At 45.9% G+C, this 20,827-nt stretch overlaps 1 protein-coding gene across 13 annotated transcripts in view; it reads left to right on the top strand.

The window, feature by feature from the left end:
* Positions 1–20,827, top strand: part of XRRA1 (X-ray radiation resistance associated 1) — a 93,187-nt gene that overhangs the window by 24,437 nt on the left and 47,923 nt on the right. For 8 of the 13 annotated variants that reach the window (XM_008263961.5, XM_089330896.1, XM_008263957.5 and 5 more), the window contains 5 exons: positions 2,486–2,667; positions 6,217–6,288; positions 7,582–7,654; positions 10,633–10,730; positions 15,508–15,641. In XM_008263961.5, the coding sequence (XP_008262183.4) occupies positions 2,486–2,667; positions 6,217–6,288; positions 7,582–7,654; positions 10,633–10,730; positions 15,508–15,641 (559 nt within the window). The remainder of the gene's footprint in view (positions 1–2,485; positions 2,668–6,216; positions 6,289–7,581; positions 7,655–10,632; positions 10,731–15,507; positions 15,642–20,827) is intronic. The other 5 variants (XM_089330919.1, XM_070075380.2, XM_051851026.3 and 2 more) reach the window with 3 other exon arrangements.

The following is a 20,827-nucleotide window of genomic DNA, read 5'->3' as shown; positions in this document are numbered from 1 at the left end:
CTCCTAAGGTCTTTCAGCTGAGTGAGGACCACCCACATCCTCAAGGGTAGTCTCTTTTCCTTAACATCAATTATTTTATATATTGATTGTTACAGAATACTATCCCAGCAGGGAAACTAGGCGGACGCCACCTTAACCCAGTGACCATAATGGATTTCACCAGTATTAAGGCCTATTGATATCCCTGACCCCTTGGATAAAGCACCAAGAAAGGCACAGCATCAGTTTTAATTTAGGGGACATTTTACAAACTAATTGACCTTTGCTCTTCACAGTTGTCAAGGTCATGCAAGAAAAAGAGTGAGAAACCATCAGAGACTCAGAGAGACGCAGGAGACATACCAACCGTAAATGCAGTGTGAGATCCTGGGTTGAGTCCTGGAATAGCAGGAGGCCATTAATGAGAAAGCTGGCAAAATTCAAAGAAGGGCTGTAGATTAGCAACTGATAGACCAGTGTTAATTTCCTGGTTTCAGTAATTGTATTATGGTTAGGAAAACTGGGCAAAGACCATATGAGAACTCTGTTCTATTTTTGCAACTTTTCTGAAAGCCTGAAATTATCTCCAAATGAAAAAAATCACCTTCCTGTGGTCCCCTTTCTGCTAAAAGCCTGCCCCATCAAACCCAGAACCCTTACTCTGGTCCTCAGGACCTTTTATGTTATGACTCTGCTGACCTCTCCAGCACCATCTCTTCTTCCTCATGTTAATCTCTGGAACTTCCTTCCTGGCTTTGTTGGGGGTTTGGTACCAACTGATGCTGGGGCCTTCAGGAATCAGGGATATGAGGTAAGATAAAGGAGATCCTAAGTCCTTGGAACAGGCTTAGAAAATAGGGTACTTGGAGTGTCAGGCCCAGAGCAGAAACAAGAAATAGCTCCTGTGAGATGCACGGCAGGAATTGCAGAGGCAGAATTGGTGGCAGCAGTTGGACAAGCTGTGGCCAGCTCCTGAGATAGGGGTAGTGGGCTATGGCAGAAGACACCAGTGGATAGAGACACCAAGTTGGTTCCCAGAGCCGTGCTGTTCTTCTGTGTGGTCCTGATCTTTTATACCTCTGGGTATTTCTTTCGCTCTTCCCTCTGCCTGTGGTACTTAATTTTTAAATCTTACCTAATGAATTCCTTTCAGCATAGTAGATCCATTCATGTCCTAGGCTGGTTGCTCCCGTCTCTAGGTTTCCATGGCACTCTTTACATCACTGAGATCCTTTAGATCACAGCTTCTGTCTTATATGTTTCTGTAACCCCACTTCCAGCACAAAGTAGATGCTTAAAAGGTCTGATTGTGGGGGCCGGGGCTGGGGCTGTCTATTCATTCAGCAATAGTTGCAATGTGGTAAGCTGTACGCAGAGCTTGGTAATACTGAGATGAATTAATCATAGTCCCTGCTCTTATGGAATTTCCACTCTAGAGAAGAAGATAAACAATACATAAGTGAATTAATAAAACAAATACAGATTTCAATAAATGATATAGTATATAAACTGTAGATACAAGAAGAAACAGATTCTAGAATGTTGTCATTTTTATTAGATGGGCTTACTGGTAAACATCATAGTCTTTTTGCATTTTCTGATTATTCTTATAGTGAACATGCATGATTGGTTTTTAAATTCTGAGTGTCCTGTTTTTTTTGTTATTCTGAGTTCCTAAAATAACCTTTCCCCTTTAATGGCAGAGGTTGTGAAGGTGGAGCCCGTTGAGTTGAGGTCATGCATTGGGCTTTACCCAAGAGTTGACCAGTAGGGGAGCAACCAGCTGATACAGGAAAGAGTGATTAGCTGGGGCCAGCACTATGGAGCAGTGGCTTACAGCCCCGGCCTGCAGCACTGGCATCCCAAATGGATGTTCGAGTCCCAGCTGCTCCATTTCTGATCTAGCTCCCTGCTAATGTGCCTGGGAAAACAATGGAAGATGGCCCAGGTTGCTGGGCCCCTGCAACCATGTGGGAGACCCAGAAGAAGCTCCTGGCTCCTGGCTTCACATTGGCTCAGCTCCAGCATTGCAGCCATTTGGGGAGTGAACCAGTGGGATAGAAAACCTCCCTCCCTCTCTCTCTGTCTCTCTTTCTCTGTCTCTTTCAAATAAATAAAGTAAATCTTAAAAAAAAAAGTGAATACTTAATCTTTAAAAACAAAAGTGATCAGCTCTGTTGCTCCTGTTCACAGAACAGGAAATACTTGATCTGGGGTTCTGAGGGAACAGCAGTTTGGAAATTAAACTGTGAAGGAAGAAGGAAATGGGCAAGTCCTTCCACCTCTTTTGACCTGAGACTTTTCATCTGCAAAGCAGGGAGAGCAAGATGCCCTTTACTGGCTGGGGGGCCAGTTTGTGTAGCTCTCTTCCTCTTCCAGTAGGAATGGAGTGTCTGGTGCATGTTAGGTAACGAGGAGCTATTTTAGGTTTGAGTATTTTAGATCAGTATTCTGCTGTAGCTTTTCAGGACTTTGCCCCTTCTCACTATTTTGATTTTCCCAACAGGCCGAGGACACTGGTTAGTGGCTCGGAAAGGTAACCTCAAGAAGTCTAAGGGTGTGGTTGAAGCACCTGCTGGCGGTCAGGAAAGCCAGAAGAAGATTTCTCTTGAGGTCAGGGGGAATAAAGAGTCTCAGCAGGAAAGCCAGTTGGACATTTCTGGACACATCCTGGACCGAGCTTTTCTGGTGAGAATAAATGCATACTGGAGTAGCTGGCAGCATTGGCTGGGGGGTAGGGAGGGACAAGGGCATGCCCTGTTTTGCTCTTGTCCTGTGTGGGAAAAGGATTTGCTCTGCTGTGGCACAACTACACCCAAGTCACTGCAAACTATTAGAGTGATATTGGCAATGTAAGCACAGCCAGGGTGCTAAGGGGACTCCAAACTCTGCTTGCATGTAAAGCTTTCTTTATATCCACCTTGTGAGATAAGTATAGTGTTGTCCTCCCTATTATAGCCTTACCATGGTCAGGTGGGAAAACTGAGGCCCCAAGAAGTCATTTGCCTTGGCTAAGGTCCCACGGCTAGTAAATTACTGGGTCAGATGAGTCTACTGATTCTCCAGTCTACTGATTCCAAATCCTGTACCTTTATATTACACTGGGTAAAAGCTCTTAATTGAGTTGGAGAGGCAAAGGGAGAGGTCCGGAGGAATAGTCCACTGAAGATCCCATTCCAGGGCCTAATAGGATGGAGAAATTCCTGCTCTGCTCTACTCAGGAGCCAGTTCTCTAGTATCAGGTGCAACTGGGGAGGTCCTGCTCTCCATGGTGTTTGTCCTTTGTCCAGCCGAAAGCCAGATAAGCAGACCAGATAGTACCCAGTGCCTGCAGCAGGCTTTACGAAAAAGACGGGGATAGCTGTGTTGGAAATAAGCCAGGTAATTTATTTTGTTAAAGATTTATTTGTTTATTTAAAAGGCAGAATAACAGAAAGAGAGAGATACAAGAGAGATCTTCCATTTGCTTGTTTAATCTCTAAATGAGTGCAATGGCCAGGGCGTTTCCAGCTTGAAGCCAGGAGGTTGGAGTTCTATCTGGCTGGCAGGGGCCAATTACTAGGACCATTCTCCACTGCCTTCCCTAGGCACATTACCAGGGAGCTGGGTCAGAAGTGGAGCAGCTGGGTCTTGACTCCATGCTCTGGTATGGGATGCTGGCATTGCAGGCAGCAGTTTAGCTCACTGCACCACAATGCTGGCCCCATAGCCAGGTCATTTTGTATCTCCTGTATTCTGAAAGACCTATTTTGTAAATCAATTTATTTTTATTTTTTGACAGGCAGAGTGGACAATGAGAGAGACAGGTCTTCCTTTACCATTGGTTCACCCTCCAATGGCCACTGCGGCCGGCGCACCGTGCTGATTCGAAGCCAGGAGCCAGGTGCTTCTCCTGGTCTCCCATGCGGGTGCAGGGCCCAAGGATTTGGGCCATCCTCCACTGCACTCCTGGGCCACAGCAGAGAGCTGGACTGGAAGAGGGGCAACTGGACAGAATCCGGCGCCCCGACCGGGACTAGAACCCGGTGTGCCAGCGCTGCAGGCGGAGGATTAGCCTAGTGAGCCGTGACGCCGGCCCTTGTAAATCAGTGTTAACATTTAGTCTGTTTTTCACTGCTTCCCGGGTTCTGTTGTGGTTCCCCTGATAATGTGTGCATTGGTCAGATGTTGTTGGTTTGCTCTCACTGCAAGTGGACATTATCAGATTTTTCTAGTCTGGTGGAGTGTGTTTCAGTGTCATGCCTACTCACTGGGGATGAGGATAGAAACCACAATCCTACAGAGAAGCAGAAACAGTCTCCTTGTGATCTCTTTCCCACTGCTTTCAAACATGTATGCATTCCCACATTTGACAGATACGGTTTGTTATTCAGGTTGCCACTTTGGGTGGCAGAAATAAGGGCATATCCACTCTGCCTGGTCAATAGTTCACTCGAATGTTTCCCTCGCATCTCATATTTAACTGCTCCACAAATCTGCCACTCCAAGTCCGCAAACATACTTCTTTTCTATCATTTACTGTATACCATCTCTGTGGTGTCACTACTCTCTACCCAGCTCCCCCCCCTCCCCCCCAAGCCAGGGACTTGATGTTATCTTGATATTTGTCTCTTCCACACTGTCTGCACCAACCATCCCTTTGCAAGTCCTGGCACTGTTATTAAATAGTTGTCAAATCCGTCTTCTTCTCAGCTCTATGCCACCATGTTCTTCTGGGCCACTTAATCTCTAATTGGACTAATTCAGTGACTTCAAACCAGTTTGAACAAATCAGTATGCTTTTAATCAAATGAATAGAATCCAGAGTCCTTGTTTAGGGTAGGTTAATTGGCTGATTTAATGGCATCTTCCAAGGCCCGTGCTCCTTTTGTCTTTCTGCTCAGTCATCTACAGCATGTTGACTTGTCGTCTTGGGCTGATTGCCTTCATGATCCTGAGATTCTCGTAGCGATTCTGGTCATCACAGATAGAGGACAACACCCGTAGAGAAGGGATTGTCACTGGCTTATGTCTATTTTTAAAAGTGAGAAAAGCTTCCACAAACTGGGCACTCACATTCCCCAGCAGCCAGTGTCTCAAACTATATCAGATGCCCAGTCACTGGGTAAGGGAACACAACCTCTACAGTTGGCTTAGACAAATCAAGACCTATCCCTTGGACCCGGGGCTTAACATATCTACTCAGAGAAATGTCAATAACATTGGTGTTCTTTAATAGAAGAAAGTAGAGAAGTGGTTATTGGGAAGGTAATTAACAACATCTCCATTCTATCTATGTCAGACATAGAGATTTTCATAAAAATATTATCAGCCCCTACCAAGAAAGCCTCTGACAGCTTTCTGTTGATTGTAGTATAAAATCCTTATTCCTTTGCAGAGCCAGCATGGACCTATGAGATCTAACGCCTGCCTGTCTCTTCTTGCCTTGCTTTCTATCCTCTCAAGAGCACCTTGCCTTTTTCCTGCCTTGGTAGTCTTCTCAGGCCCTCTGTCCACTCTCCAGAGTTCAACTCTATTCAGTGCTTAAGTTTCCACTGAAGTATTATGTCCTCATTTCCAGACTGATGTTTGGACCTCCTGTCATTGTCTCCAAATTTTCAATTTCTCCTTTGAAATATTTATCATGTTTATAAATGCTTGCTACTTGACTTTCCATGAGATTGTAAGCTCTCTGAAAGCATGTAGTGTTTGTACTTTTTCTTTGTTGTCTTTTCAAAGTCTAGTTCAGTACCTAAATATAATAGGTACTATAAATAAATGATTAACAAAAAAGGAACAAGGTTTGATTAAATGTAGCTAGAAGCTGCAAAGCTGAGATTTGCTTCTAACTCTTTAGTTATATGAGGTGACATATGGAGGTCGAAAGAGCCTACAGCTTAGTGATTATATATTTGGATTCAGATTGTAGATTTGTCCATTACTAGCTGTGTGACCTTAGGCAAGGCACTTTACCTTTCTTAACCTTGTTTTTTCTCATTACAACAGGGGAGATAATCCTACTTACATCAAAGAGTTTAGCTAGGATTAGAAGAGAGTGTTTTAATGTGTTTAGCACAGTACATGGTGCAGTAGTGCTCAGTGAGTATATGGTGAGTGAATGGCTGAGTGATAAATGAGTGAACAAGCAAACGTGATGTCAGGGGTACAAGATCGCCCATGTAAGGGAACTGAACAAAAATAGCTTAACTGATGAAACGTTGGTGGGCCTTGAGAGCTGACCCCTGCACTGTGTTCCAGCTGAAGTATCACTGTGTGAGGAAGCCATCAGACCTGTTCAGCGTTAATGTGAGCGGCCTGAAGCTCAACCAGGTGAGACCAGCCGGCGGCAGACTGCAGTCAGGGAGCCAGACCTGTGGGGCACCTCCCGAGTCCCTGGGAACTGGAATTCTGGTCACCTGGCTGGGGCCTGGGAATAGGGGTGGGGGTTGGGGCAGGGGGCCAGACAAGGACCCACTGGGTAGAAACAAAATTCAATCATAAACTTTTGGCTGGTGCCATGGCTCAGTAGGCTAATCCTCCTCCTGCGGCGCTGGCACCCCAGGTTCTAGTCCCGGTTGGGGCACTGAATTCTGTCCCAGTTGCTCCTCTTCCAGTCTAGCTCTCTGCTGTGGCCCGGGAGTGCAGTGGAGGATGGCCCAAGTACTTGGGCCCTGCACCCCATGGGAGACCAGGAGAAGCACCTGGCTCCTGGCTTTGGATTGGCGCAGCGTGCCAGCCTTAGCGGCCATTGAGGGGTAAACCAACGGAAAAAGACCTTTCTCTCTCTCTCTCATTGTCCACTCTGCCTGTCAAAAAAATTAAAATTAAATTAAAAATTAAAAAAAAACTTTTGCCATAAAGTTGGTGTTTCCATCTTCTAATTCGAGATGAATAAAAGGAAATCACCTTATGAAACTGGTTTTGAATTTGTTGGACCATAATTCATTTTGTGCCACCAAGTTCCCATCACAAAAACCTTCAAGAGTCATTTCTGTTAGGTTTCAGTGCCAAGAGTGGTACCCATTCTCCCAAGAAGCTGGTGTGCCCTTAACTCAGAGACACTCTTGTCATGAGTCATGTTTCTTTCTTTGCCTTGACTTATAGGCAGCTCAGAGCCAGAATTTTAGCCTACCATTAGCTAACATATATGTAGAATATTTTATAGTAAGAGAGATTGCTTTTCTAAACCAGTCCTGTGGAGTAGGAGTTCTGAACCACAGAACTGCCAGATGAGTGGTGGAGCAGACAGCTTCCCAACAGGGTTGTGCCTCACTTCATTTAGCACGCAGCATTCTCCGAACTGAGTTTCTTGAGGACAAGTCTCGATCTTGAGGCTGAGAGGCTCTGTGTTCTGGGCCAGCCCACCAGTCCCCAGAGATGTTGGAGAGACAAAGTCGAAGGTTTCAGGGGTCTCTGTCAGTGCTACTTGTGAGGATTACAATCTGGTGGACCAAAGCACTGCCCTGCCTTAGGCACTCTTCTTCCTTCACTTACCCACCCACCCACCCACGGCCCCTCAAACATTACTGGGGCCCTGCGTGGCTCTGTGCTGTTCACTGGAGCTTCAGCAAAGCTGCCAGGCAGGGAACTAATGTTGTGTTTTTTTCAAATGCCGCCTCACAGGCTAAGGAAAAGGACTTCAAGAATTTTCATTCTGTGATTTATATCAATGCCTCAGAAAACACGCTGCCTCTAGGTAAGCACTTGCTTCTTGAAAACTGTCTTCCGCCTGTGGCTGGCACAGCCACTCATTTTGTTGGGATTTCTCCGTTCATCCATCCGTGACTGGCCACACATCTCTGTTATGGAATGCAAGAGGCTGGATGCCGGAGAGGGTAGATCTCCATGTCAGCCTAGCGCTTGCCCCACCTGCTTGGAGCATTTCTCTGAGCTGCTACTTCTCTGTCTGTAAATGGGGATAATTCCTTCCCTTGCAGGGAGCAAGATCTGCATAAACTTTTTAAGCGTGGAAGTGCTCCTGCAGGAGCAGAAAGCTGCTGCAGTTTTCATGGCAGATCCACAGCGACCCCTGCTGGGTGTCAGGACTGTTTGAATTGCCAGGGTTTTAGAAATGAGTGTGTAGTCCCTGCTCTCGTCCACTCATAGTTTGGTGGGAGAGTTGGGCTCAGACAAAGCGGTAACAACGGTGCTAGAAGGAACCAGGAAATGCTAGGCAAGCGAGTTAGTACTTCACCGCAGGCCAGAGGGTCGGAGGAAGTTCTCAGGAGAGGAACACCTAAGTGGAGGCCACAGGAGGAGTAGGAGTGACTCAGAAGTTTGAGGCCAATGGAGTAGGTGCAGAGTGGCAGTGCCATTGTGTTTTTGTGTGTTTGCAAAGGATGCACGTGGGAGAGAGTTGAGACTAGAGGTGTTGGTGGGGTCTAAGTCATCAAGGAATTCGAGTGACCTGGACCTAAACCTGCAGAGGGCCTTGGAAGGCTTTTAAATAGAAAAGCTCACTGGCAGCTGTGAGGAGGGTAGAGTATAAGAGAAGAAGAAGAAGAAGATCCGGGCCAGGAAACCTGGGAGATTGTTTCTGTTTTCCAGGGGAGGGGAGATGAGACCTTAACCCCGGGCTGTGACAGGAGAGGTGAGGGGATAGAGAGGGAGACAGGGAGGGAGACAGGGAGGGAGACAGGGAGACAGACAGGAAAGGCGGAAGGAAGAAGGGAGGGAGGGCCTGAAGAGGTGCAGATCACAGGACTTGGTGCCTGGTGGGGATGAGGGGAGAGGAAGGAATCTAGGACGTTGTCACTGAGACAGAGCGCACTGGGGGGAGGCAGGTTGTGGGTGGGCTGGGGGAATAGGATGGGTTCAGTTTTATTGCATTGAGTTTGAGGGTGTTTTTAAGGAAGTGTTTTTAAAGAAGTGTACTTGAGGGGGCAGTGTGGTCTGTCAGGGGCCAAGGCTTGAACTATGAAAGCCAGCTGGCATATGAAGAGACATTCAACCTCACAAATAATTAAAACAGCATCAAGACACTATTTTCTGCCTGTCTTGTGTTGCCAAGGCTGAAAGGACTGATGATAGCCAGCATTGGTATGGAAATAGATTCTCTTGTATTCAACTGGTGGGAGTATAATACAGTGGTGTGACATCTTGGAGGTGATTTGGCAATGTTTCCTAAAATTTAGGATAGCCTTTAATCTGGTAGTTCCTCTTCCAGGATTTTGTTCTGTAGAAACACACTTGTGCAAGGATGTTCATTGGAAGCATCCTGAAATACACACCAAGCAGGCTTTCTGTTCGACTCTACCGAACATTCACACTCCCAGATCATCAGTGTTCCTGCTTGACACCAGGTTCACTCAGAAGGCACTAGTGTGCCAGGAGCGGCACAGCATCAAGAGTTCCTCTTCAGTGGAGTCCTCCCAGCTGTCCAGGCAGCAGCCCACATGGCCCTTCATGAGCCACTCTCTGTGTTCCCCCAGGTGTCACCTCAGTGGGGAGACAATGAGATGTTTGTTGATTGGATGCAAGAACCCCTGCTGGCCTAGAGACCTCATTCCCCACAGAAGCCAGTATCCTTTGTGCCACTCCATAGGGATAGCTCCTGGAGTTCCTGGAAGGGACATGTCCAGTTGCAGGAGTCACTGTGTGCAGAGAAGCAGCCCCGTCAGGTGTTTGTTGACCAATCTGGGGTCATTTGTACCACAAGCAATATTGACTGGGAACACACTTACTCTGCTCTTTGTTCAGGGTACCAGAGAACAGAGCTAGAAAGTTAACCCAAGTTTCATTTCTCATGCCAAAGGCGAAGCTCTCTTACCTTTTATCTACATAGCCTGAGGCCGTTAAAAGGGAACAGGTTAAATGAACTAGGGAACATCTATATTATAGAACACAATTAGGAGATCTGTATGTTTTAACAGAATAATTTTAAGTCACTCCATTAACGGAAGAGCAAGTGGAGTACAATATGTGTAGCATGATTCTGTTTTTGAAAAAAGGTGTGTATTTCGGTATACACGTGAGAAAAAGCCCAGAGCATTCTATGATTAAACTTGTAGTAATTATCTCTGGATTTGGGGATTAAAGGAAACTTTTATTTTTCTATGGTGCTTGATAATTTTTGTTGGGTATGATTAAATTTTATAAGTTTTTAAAATTTTTTTAAAGAGAGATCTTCCGTCTGCTGGTTCACTCCCCAAATGGCTGCAAAGGCCAAGGTTGGGCCAGTCTGAAGCCAGGATCCAGGAGCCTCTTCCAGGTTTCCCACATGGGTACAGGGTCCCAAGGACTTGGGCCATCTTCTACTGCTTTCCCAGGTGCATTAGTAGGGAACTGGGCTGGAAGTGGAGCAGCCAGGTCTCAAACATGCACCCATATGGGATGCCAGCACTGCATATGGCAGCTTTCCCCACTATACCACCATGCCAGCCCTACAGATAGTTTTTAAATGGGCTTTGCAGTTGGGTAGACTTAGATTCCATTCTTAGCTCTTCTGCTTACCAGCAGTTCCACTCCTAACAAATCACTTGGCCTGGCTGACCTTCAACTTCCTCAGCTGTAGAATGGAAGTGATAGTAATCCCTACTTTTCAGACTCTTTTAGGATTTTGGAGGCTACATGTGTAAAGCACCTTAACAGCATCTGGTCTGACCCAGTGAAAATGCAGTAAATGGTTGTTACCGATATCTTTCAGCTGATTCTCTCTTTCTCTTCCCTATATAGAAGTATTTAATGCCTTTCCAGCTTTAAAGGAACTGGAGCTTGCCTTTAATGGCATCAAAACAGTCTATGTGAAATATGGAGACTTCAGGTTATTGGAAGTAAGTTGGAGGTAGGGAGTTTTTGGTGCCCACCTGTTCACCTCTAAAGAATGAGTATAGGTTCTCTACTGATTATAATTGCTGGGTGGGGGCTCTCTGGGACTTAACAGCTGGGTGCTTGCTTCATGACCGAACTCTGAAGAGGGCGGTGGTTATGGTGCCTCAGTCGGGATGAGGAAAAGGGTAGAGGTGGTAATGGTGAGAGCAGTAATGGTAACAGTGGCAACAAATAGATGATACTCATGGCTCTGGGGAATGAGCCCAGAAAATAAAGATCAGAGGTCCTGACCAAGGGAGTCCATGCAGAGAAGTGAGTGTAAACAGGGTATTAGAGGAAGGGGATTTTGAGGGGCATGCTGGATGCATTAGGGGCTGCAGAGCATAAGAGGTTAAGAGCCAGGTGCAGATTAGACCAGCTGAACTAGCAGAGACATTATGAATTGATTCCAAATATTATCTTGGTTTGAGGAAGCTGGATTAAGCCTAGTGGGCTGGGGTAGAACAAAATTTTATTTGCATTCCTTTCTCCTAAATTGAATTTCTTATAGTTATGCATTTTCCCTATATGTCCTAATGCTTCAAGTTAATGACCTCTTTAACTTCCATGAAAACGTGAGGGCCACTTTTCACAAAAGGACAAAGCTGTTATCACTACCTGGGAGTCACTCCACACTTTGAAAGTAGAGAACAGTGGTGGGACCAGGTATGGGGCTGGGCAGATGGCCAAGTTCATGGTCATTCACTAAATGATAGCCTCTTCCCTACACACTGGCCTGGTAGTAAAAGTGTTTCTGATTCAAACTTCAGCAAAATGTCTGCATGTCATGAACCTTGGGGGTGACCCCAAAGAGTTAGGAACTTAAAATTATTTAATTTGTAAATATACAGTCAGCCATTCTCCACAAAAACCTCACTTAACCTGATCTTGTCAGAAAGAGACCTCCCACAAGAGTGAATGTTTCAAAGAGTTGATGGCCTTCAGGTGCCAAAGTTTTGAGAAGTTTTAACCACTTGGAATGGCCACCTTCCTCAGATAGATTGTCTGTCCTTGCATCCCCAAAACATACTGTCCTGAGTGTAGTGGCACCTTCTCTCCTTGGTTTCAGGTCATGCTGTGGGTAACAGTGGTCTGTGGTTTGGAACAGTAGTGGTCCTCACACTTGTCTAGGAATCAAAGCCAATGTAATTGAAAGTCAAGTCAATTTACAACAACTCATGCAATTTTCTACTATGTTAAAAAAAAAGACCATTTTGTGGTATATTTTACTAGACAGAAACAGGTGCTAGATGCACCCTCCTTGCCTCTGGGCTTACGAGCTTCGTAAGCACTTCCCTCTGTTTGTTCTTTAACTTTTCCAAAGAGTACTCAGCTGCCGTGTGTTGTACGTTGCACGTGGCAACTTGTCTTCCTCTCTGGTACCATTTCAGATCCCTAGTTCAGCTGCCACCGGGCCATGGGGAGGGGTTGTGACCACAGGCTGTGATCCCAACTCTAAGAGTTGTAGGATCCCATAGTTGATCTTGATTGACTTTTTGGAGACCTTACTTTAAGTTGGATTGCATCTGATGACGATTCTTTATCCAACAAACCCAGGCCAAGTGAATTTATTTACATAAGAGAGCAGTCCAAAGTTACGAGGCAGAATATAAATGAGAAGAGGAAATCTCCTGTGGAATCATTTGTTTTTATCGCTCTATGATTTGCAAGGGTGCCCTAAGAAAAAAGATAAACCTGTCAAATATCCTGAATTTGCAGCTCACAGAAATGAATATTTGATGTGTAATAAAACTTGATGTGACTCAGCAGGTCCAGGAGCCAGGTTAGGCATCTTCTGCCCTTGTTTGCCAGAAAGGCTGCCTCGGGGAAAAGCCCAGAGAAGAATTCTTCAGGAGTCAATTTAGGAAAACTAAACATTGCCATGATTTGATTCTCTGCTCACTGATCTGACGAAGGTCCAGCTGGAGCCCTGCCCTGGCAGTCCAGAGAGTCTTGGTTCTGCCGGTGCTTTGCCATGCCCCTTTGGTCAAATAACTTTCCCCTCTGGAATTTGGTTTTCCTCTTCTGTGAAGTTGGAGAGAGTTCTGAACTTCTGTGGCCCATGATTCAAAGGCTGTTAATCCTATGGAAAGAAAATTTAGGTCTAACAAAATAGCAAAAACAACTAGAACAGTGCTTTCTCTAAGAGGCTGACAATAACTATTTCAACTTTGTGGTCCATATGGTCATAACCAGTCAGCTCTGCTATTGTATAAAGAAAGCAGCATAGAAAAGACAAATTTTACATTCCAATAAAACTTTATTTATAATGCTGAAATTTGAATTTCATGCAATTCCCACATAGAACACACAATTACTCTTTGAATTTTCTTCAACCATTTCAATGGTAAAAATCATTCTTGGCTCAGGGCCATGCACCATAGGCAGCAGGCTGGATTTGGTGCACAGACCACAGATTGTCAACTCCTGAGCTCAAACACTGAGGCAACAGCACAGAAGGGGTGGAGAGTGAGACACAATGAAGTGTTGGATGTATGGGCCTGGAGAGGAGGCAGGTTGGAGAGACCATGGAGCACCTTGGAACCATGTTAAAGAGTTAAAATCTTCTCTTATGAGTAGTAAGGGATCCACTGAAGGGTTGTAGCTGAGGAGTGGTAGCGTCAGAACTGTAGTTTAGGAAAACCACCTGGCTGCTGAAGAGAGACTGGATTGGAGGGAACAGTATGAGAGATGCTAAAGAGGCAGATAGAATCCATAGGTCTTAATGACCATTCAGATATGGGTATGAGGGAGAAACGTTTCCCTCGCATTACCTACGCTTATCTGAGCTACCTTTCCAAGCCTTCCTCTTCTCGTCACATCAGCCACTTGTGTGAACCCTCAGACCTTGGCATTTGCTGCTGATGAACTCAGCACTCCTTTGATAGCTGGTGCCAAGCCTTCTCCTATGCCATAGGCTTCAGTCATAGCCCAACCATTTGCAGTTCTCACATCAAGCAAGGCTGTCTTCTACCTCCTGGCTTCATTAGCTTCCACTTGCTAACCTGAGTGTCTTTTTTTTTTTTTTTTAAGATTTATTCATTAATTTGAGAGGCAGTTACAGATAGAGGGAGAAGGAGAGAGAGAGGTTTTCCATCCACTGGTTTACTCCTCAAATGACCACAGTTGCCAGAGCTGCACCAATCTGAAGCCAGGAACTTCTTCTAGGTCTCCTACGTGGGTTCAGAGGCCCAAGCACTTGGGCCATTTTCCACTGCTTTCCCAGGACGTTAGCGGGGAACTGGATCAGAAGTGGGGCAGCCAGTATTCAAACCAGCACCCATATAGGATGCCAACATCGCAAGTGGAGACTTAACCTACTATACCATAGCGCTGACCCCTGTGTTTTTGTTCTTTAAAATTTGGTAAATATCTATTCATCTCTGAGGACAGATTCAGTGTCACCTGCCCTATGAAGCATGTCCTGATCCCTGGTTGACCTTGTCATCCCTTCCTTTATGCCCCCACTGGTCTGTGTTCAAATATCTGTCCCAGCCTCATTGCCACTTAACAGTTATATCTACAAGGGGTCTTTAAACAGTTTATGGAAAATCAATATTATGAAAAAGCTATGCATGAATTTAAAATTTCTTTGTACCGGATGAACTTTAAATTCATTTTCCCACAAACTTTAAAATTCCCCTCATATATGTACCTAGGTTCCCAAGAAGGCTGGGAGCTCCCAAGGGCAGGGATGGGTACAAAATAAATCTTCAACATGGGGTTGATTAGTGAAGGCATCATGATGATGATGAGGAGGAGGATGGTGGTGCCAACCAACATTAAGTAAGCAGTTACTGTGTACCAGACTTCAGGCTAAAAGAGTCACTTATTTCCACTTTATAGATAAGGAAAATCACACATCCAGAATTTTAGCCTAGGTTTGCAAAGCCCATCAATTCATTTTCACAACAGCGTTAGAGCGAGCCCACTCCTTCACTGGCAGTGACCTACAGGGTGTATATATCTGTCTCTATAATGCTGATGAGGCTGACGGAAGACCTTGCTCCTACACTGAGTAACTTACTGAGATTGACCCCGTTCAGTAGGCTTCACTGTGTGTGTGTGTGTGGAGGGGCTACTGTGTGCCAGCAGCTTGCTAACCACATCTGAGTAGCAGTACCCTTATTCTTCAAACATGTATTCTGCTGTCAGATACCTGCAGACTTTGATAAGTACCCTGATATCTGTTTAGATTAAGCACTCAGAGTCAGGGGAGGAAGGGATTCCATCTGATTGGGGGATTAGGAAAGGTTTTATAAGGCTGTGGATTCAGGTACATGTAAGAAAGGCATTCCTCTTCGAGTGGAAAGCGACGCAAAGATCTGTAGGTGGGATGGTGCAAGGACTGGAGAGGAATTGGTTTGGCCAGCACCGCGGGATAAACAAAGGTTTGCGGTGGCAGTGAAGGCTAGAAGATAGGTTGGGGACTGACTCTCGTAGGCCTTGAATGTTAATCCCAGAGGTTTTTTTTTTTTTTTTTTTTTTTTTCCAGTGTACCTTTGTTTTTAATTGACACATAGTAATCCTACATATTGATGGGACCCAGTGTGACATTTCAGTACATGTATGCAGTGTTTACTGGTCAGATCAGGATAACTGGCATATCTGTCACCCTCCGGCTGGGTGGGGGCTAAGGCGCTCTGGGAGTTTAGGGGTAAAATAGCTAGTTCCCCCGTCGTGAGTGAACACCATTGTCACGTGTGATGCTTCTGTCGCCCTTCTGTCTTTGCTTGGCAGTTCTTGGACCTTTCCTTCAACAGCCTGACTGCAGAGGCCATCAGTGATCTGGGGATTCTGCCTCGCCTCCGGGTCCTGCTCCTCACAGGCAACGGCCTCACCTCCCTGCCACCTAATTTGGCCATCGCAGAGCAGTAAGTTGTACATCGTGGAATCTGTCCTGGGTGTTGCCTTGGGAGCCTTTCCTGATTATAAGTATGCAAGAAAAAAAATAGCCCAGAGCAGCTTGGAAGTGCCTTAAAAATGGGCTGAGCGCTCGGAGAAGGCCACGTACTGAAGCTCTGGGGAGAGGCCTGGAGCAGGTGCCCCCTTTACTGGGTGCCATTGAGAGAGGCCCTGGTGTTTGGCCATCCACTTTCGCTGCTGCTGATTGGTCACTTGTAAATTGTAGATGTTGCTCTTGCCAGACAATTCCCTTCCAGGAGCCTTCGGTTCCAGCTCAGTACGTCTGTTTCCAGGTTGGTGAGTGAGCTTTGTGCCTTCCCCCTCAGTGCCTTTCTGAGGCCCTTCCTCCTGGCCAGGAGGTACTGTTCCTTCATCTCTCATCACAGCTATCCAAATTAGGGCTTACTGCATACCAGACCCAGCCCTCCACACTACCACTGTTAACTCATGTCAGCCTCAAAACAGCTCTAAGTGGTAGGTGTCCTCTTACTATGCCCATTTTGATTGTGAGGAAATGGAGGCACAAACAGGTTAAATAACTTTCCCAGAGTTACAAAGTTTGTCAATGGCAGAGCCAGAGTTAGAACCAAGTCTGTCTGACTTCAGAGACCACAGTCATGACCGCTACATTCTCTTCCTATTTAGATTTTGTACCTAGACCAAGGCCCAGCTCCAGTTCTGCTCCTTTCCCTACCAGAAGCTTTCTCTGACTTCCTTAGCCCATGCCCCTTCCTGCTTTCTCTAAGCCTCAGTTGAATGTAATGTTTTCCCAGTAAGTTTAGTACTTAGCTTGTTCCATTGTGACATGTGCCTCATAAATATAAGTGTACCTTTATAATAGGTAGATAGATGGGTGGTATATATAACCATCCCAAGTGTATTGTTTTTTTTTAAAGACTTATTTTATTTATTTGAAAGAGTTAGAGAGGTAGAGATAGAGGTCCTCCATCCGCTGGTTCACTCCCCAGATGGTCGCGACGGCCAGAGCTGTGCCGATCCAAAGCCAGGAGCTTCTTCTGGGTCTCCCACATGGGTGCAAGGGCCCAAGGACTTGGGCCATCTTCTACTGCTTTCCCAGGCCACAGCAGAGAGCTGTATCAGAAGAGGAGCAGCCGGGACTAGAACCAGCGCCCTTATGGGATGCTGGCACTTCAGGCCAGGGCATTAATCTGCTGTGCCACAGCGCCAGCCTCCCCCCCTCCAAGTATATTGTGAGTTCAGTGAGGGCAGGGGCTCTGTCTTACTTATCTTTGATCTGGAGCACTGAGATGATGACCCAGTACTTCGCACACAGTAGGTATTCAGTAAATGTTAACCAACTTGGAGATGGTGATGGTGAAAGTCATGGTGATAATGTTCATTGCAATCATGGAAAATGTAATGGAGCTCTCTGGTGAAAATGGAGGCTTGGCTTAGTCGCTAAAGGGGACTGCGATAAAACTAGTGATTATTCAGGATTTCATTAGTTAGGGTTCTTTTGTTTGCAAATGAAACAAATCCAGTTTCAACTAGCTTAAACAAAAGAGAATGTATTGGCTTATGTGTCTAAAGAGTCCTAAGGTGGATCTGGCAGATTCATTTAACTGGGTGCGAGTACCCAGGATGTTATCAGGGTTCTGTGTGTTAGCACTGTTTCTTGGTCATGAGTGCAGCTCTGTGGCGCTCACTTGCTCTCTCTCTCTCTCTCTCTCTCTCTCTCTCACTTGCCCTAACATGCACATCCACATGCCTTTGTTTCCCTTGGTATCAACTGCATTTCTAGGCTGTATTAACCAGATCAGGAATACAAAAACCCCTGGATGTATTGCAAAAGATGGGCTTTATTTATTTATTCTCAATGGAGAGAGAGAATAGTTGATATTTAGTTATGGAGAATTTCAAGCACCTGTAAGAATACAGTCACTAGTAAAATAAACTCCCATGTACCTATGTCCCAACAATGATCTGTCTCCTGTCAATACTGCCATTGTTGCTACATCACTGCTGCTGTTGCTGCCACCAGAAATACTAACACCAGACAAGAGAGTTGTTTCTCCCCCTCCTCTGGCTGTCAGCTCTTACTCATCCCTTCCTTGATAGTTGGATGCCAGCTGGAAAGGCATTCTGGGAAGTGTAGTTCTGGAAGTGACTCCAGGCCCTCCAGGACATAGCATACCAGGAAGGTATGAAGGCCGAGAATAAATAGGCAGTGATCCAACCCTGAGAGCCCCAACATCTAATCTCTTCCTCCTCTCCATGTTTAAATTCCAAATGACATTAGCAACCACAACATGCCTCACCTAAACAAAAGAATATTTCCTCATACACTGAGGACATTTTCACTGTCCTCTAAAAAGGAAAAAGGGAGGAGAGTATTTGGTGCGGTGGTTAAGACATCACTTAGAATACCCACCTTCAACACTGGGAGTAGCTGGGTTGAAGTCCTGGCTCCACTTCTGATTCCAGCTTCCTGCTAATGTGCACCCTGGGAGGCAGCAGTAATGGCTCAAATACTTGGGTAACTGCCACCCACATAGAAGACCTGGATGGAGTTCTGGCTCCTGTTGTAGGCATGTAGGGGATTGACCAGCAGATGAGAGACACCTCTGTCTGACTTGATTTCCCAGTAGTTTTTGATCTGTGGTTTGTCAAATCAATGGGGGGCTGACTCTAGTGGCTACAGTTAGTTACTTTTGCTTAACTGTCAGGGGGCCAGTGGGTGCTTAGAAATCTTCTGCTGTCAATAATTTAATGCTCCTTTACCCTCAGCCAGCATCTCCCTGGTCCTGTTTCTTTAACTGATGCGCTAAGCATTCACTCTGGAAGGGTTTCTGTTTTTATTTTTATACAACATTGTACCTCTGTAAGGCTTTTAGTTTACATTTGTCCACCTCAAAGTATTTGTAACCTTACGTTGATCACTTTAAACACCGTGACACCCTGTTGGATAGTCAAATAATGTTTTTCTTTCTTAAAGATTTATTTTTTATTTACTTGAAAAGCAGAGTTACAGAGAGGAGAGACAGAAAGATCTTCCATCTGCTGATTCACTCCCCTAATGGCTGCAATGGCTGGGGCTGCATCAGGCTGAAGCCAGGACCACGAGCTTCTTCCAGGTCTCCCATGTGTGTGCAGAGGCCCAAGCACTTGGGCCATCTTCTACTGCTTTCCTGGTCCTGTTAGCAGGGAGCTGGATCAGAAGTGGAACCAGTGCCCATATGGAATGCTGGTGTCACAGGAAGAGACTCAACCCTGCTATGCCGTACACTGGCCCCTGCAAATAATCTTTACATTCAAACTTTAATTCCCACAAAGCAACGAGGTCTTTTTAAACAAGATTTATTTGAAAGATGGAGTTACAGATAATGCAAGGTGCAGGAGTTTGTCTTTTGTGTTAGAGGTTTGTTCTTGTGTGCTCCAGATACCAGGACAGCAAGAAAATTAACTAAGATGGCAGTACCCTGAATTTGTGTGGGGTTTATCTCCATCTTATTGCACACAAGTATCTCACAGTAGCATCTGGGGTGTTAGCAACTTTTCCTGCTCACCAGGTCCAATGAGCATGATGGTCTGTGAGAACAGGATCTTATTTAACAGTTTATGTGAGGGCTCAAGAGTAGAGCTAACCCTGAGGGAAGAGGACTGAGGTGTACTGTTGTCCTTGCCAGGTGAAAGTGCGTAACTGATAAAAAAAATTTTGCCAAGTCCTTAGCTATATCCCTGGTGCCAGGGGCTATGTTGATTTTGTATTGTAAAAAGGTTCCACACCTGGAACAGCTGGTGAAATGGGAGTCACCAAATGATTAAGCCTAAAATAATCTACAGTCATGTTTCAAGATCTGTCTTCCATACAAGCCAAACAAACAAGCGATGCTAGGCAGGGATGTCACAGAAGTCATTATCAGGCCGGCGCCGCAGCTCACTAGGCTAATCCTCCACCTGCGGCGCTGGCACACCGGGTTCTAGTCCCGGTCGGGGCGCCGGTTCTGTCCCGGTTGCCCCCCTTCCAGGCCAGCTCTCTGCTGTGGCCCGGGAGTACAGTGGAGGATGGCCCAGGTCCTTGGGCCCTGCACCCCATGGGAGACCAGGAGAAGCACCTGGCTCCTGGCTCCGGATCAGTGCGGTGCGCCGGCCACGGTGGCCATTGCGGGGTGAACCAATGGCCAAGGAAGACCTTTCTCTCTGTCTCTCTCTCTCACTGTACACTCTGCCTGTCCAAAAAAAAAAAAAAAAAAAAAAAAGTCATTATCCTTCCACCTTTCTTATTTTTTATATTTTTTTTATTTTTATTTTTTGACAGGCAGAGTGGTCGGTGAGAGACAGAGAGAAAGGTCTTTCTTTTGCCATTGGTTTACCCTCCAATGGCCGCCGTGGCTGGCCCGCTGCGGCTGGCACACCTCACTGATCCGAAGCCAGGAGCCAGGTGCTTCTCCTGGTCTCCCATGGGGTGCAGGGCCCAAGCACCTGGGCCATCCTCCACTGCACTCCCGGGCCACAGCAGAGAGATGGCCTGGAAGAGGGGCAACTGGGACAGAATCCGGCGCCCCGACCAGGACTAGAACCCGGTGTACTGGCGCTGCAGGTGGAAGATAAGCCTAGTGAGCAGCGGCTCTGGCTATCCCTCCACCTTTCTAATCTTGAGTGATGGCAGTAATCTCTGCGGTCACCTCAGGAGTACACTCTCAGCTAGGAAGAAAAGTTCCTGGGGCTTCAATTGGCACTTCCTCCTAGAAGAGCTCTCACTTTGTTGGTCAGTAAAGAAATGTGGGTATTTTGCCAGTAGCTTAATGTGTCTATTTTATTATATGTTTGGGGCTTAAAGTTCAGAAGATAGAATTGAGGCAGAGAAAAAACTAGAATACTTGGGAAGGGATCAGACCACTAAGAAAGAGTCTAAAGAGTAAGAAAAACAGTGGGTTGAGGGTAGACAACTAGAGAGCATCAGCATTTAAGAGGTTGCCGGAGAGGAACTCACAGAGCTTACTAAGTGTGGGCAGATAGGTACTAAGAAAACCATGAAGGTGATACTTGTCTGGAGCCCTACAGCTTTCAAAGCACAAAGATTTCAATGGATTCTCCGACGTGGGAGGAGGAGTACGTTTAGTCTCTGCTTTATACATAAGGAAATGGAATTACAGGGTGCTAGAGACTTGCCTTTATTCCTGTAAAAAGGCCT

Source organism: Oryctolagus cuniculus, chromosome 1 (genome assembly GCF_051225735.1).
Source record: "Oryctolagus cuniculus isolate XC-2025 breed Fujian yellow rabbit chromosome 1, ASM5122573v1, whole genome shotgun sequence".
Lineage (NCBI taxonomy): Eukaryota > Metazoa > Chordata > Mammalia > Lagomorpha > Leporidae > Oryctolagus > Oryctolagus cuniculus.
Note: the sequence above shows the minus strand (reverse complement) of the source record. Positions and strands in the feature narration are given on the sequence as shown.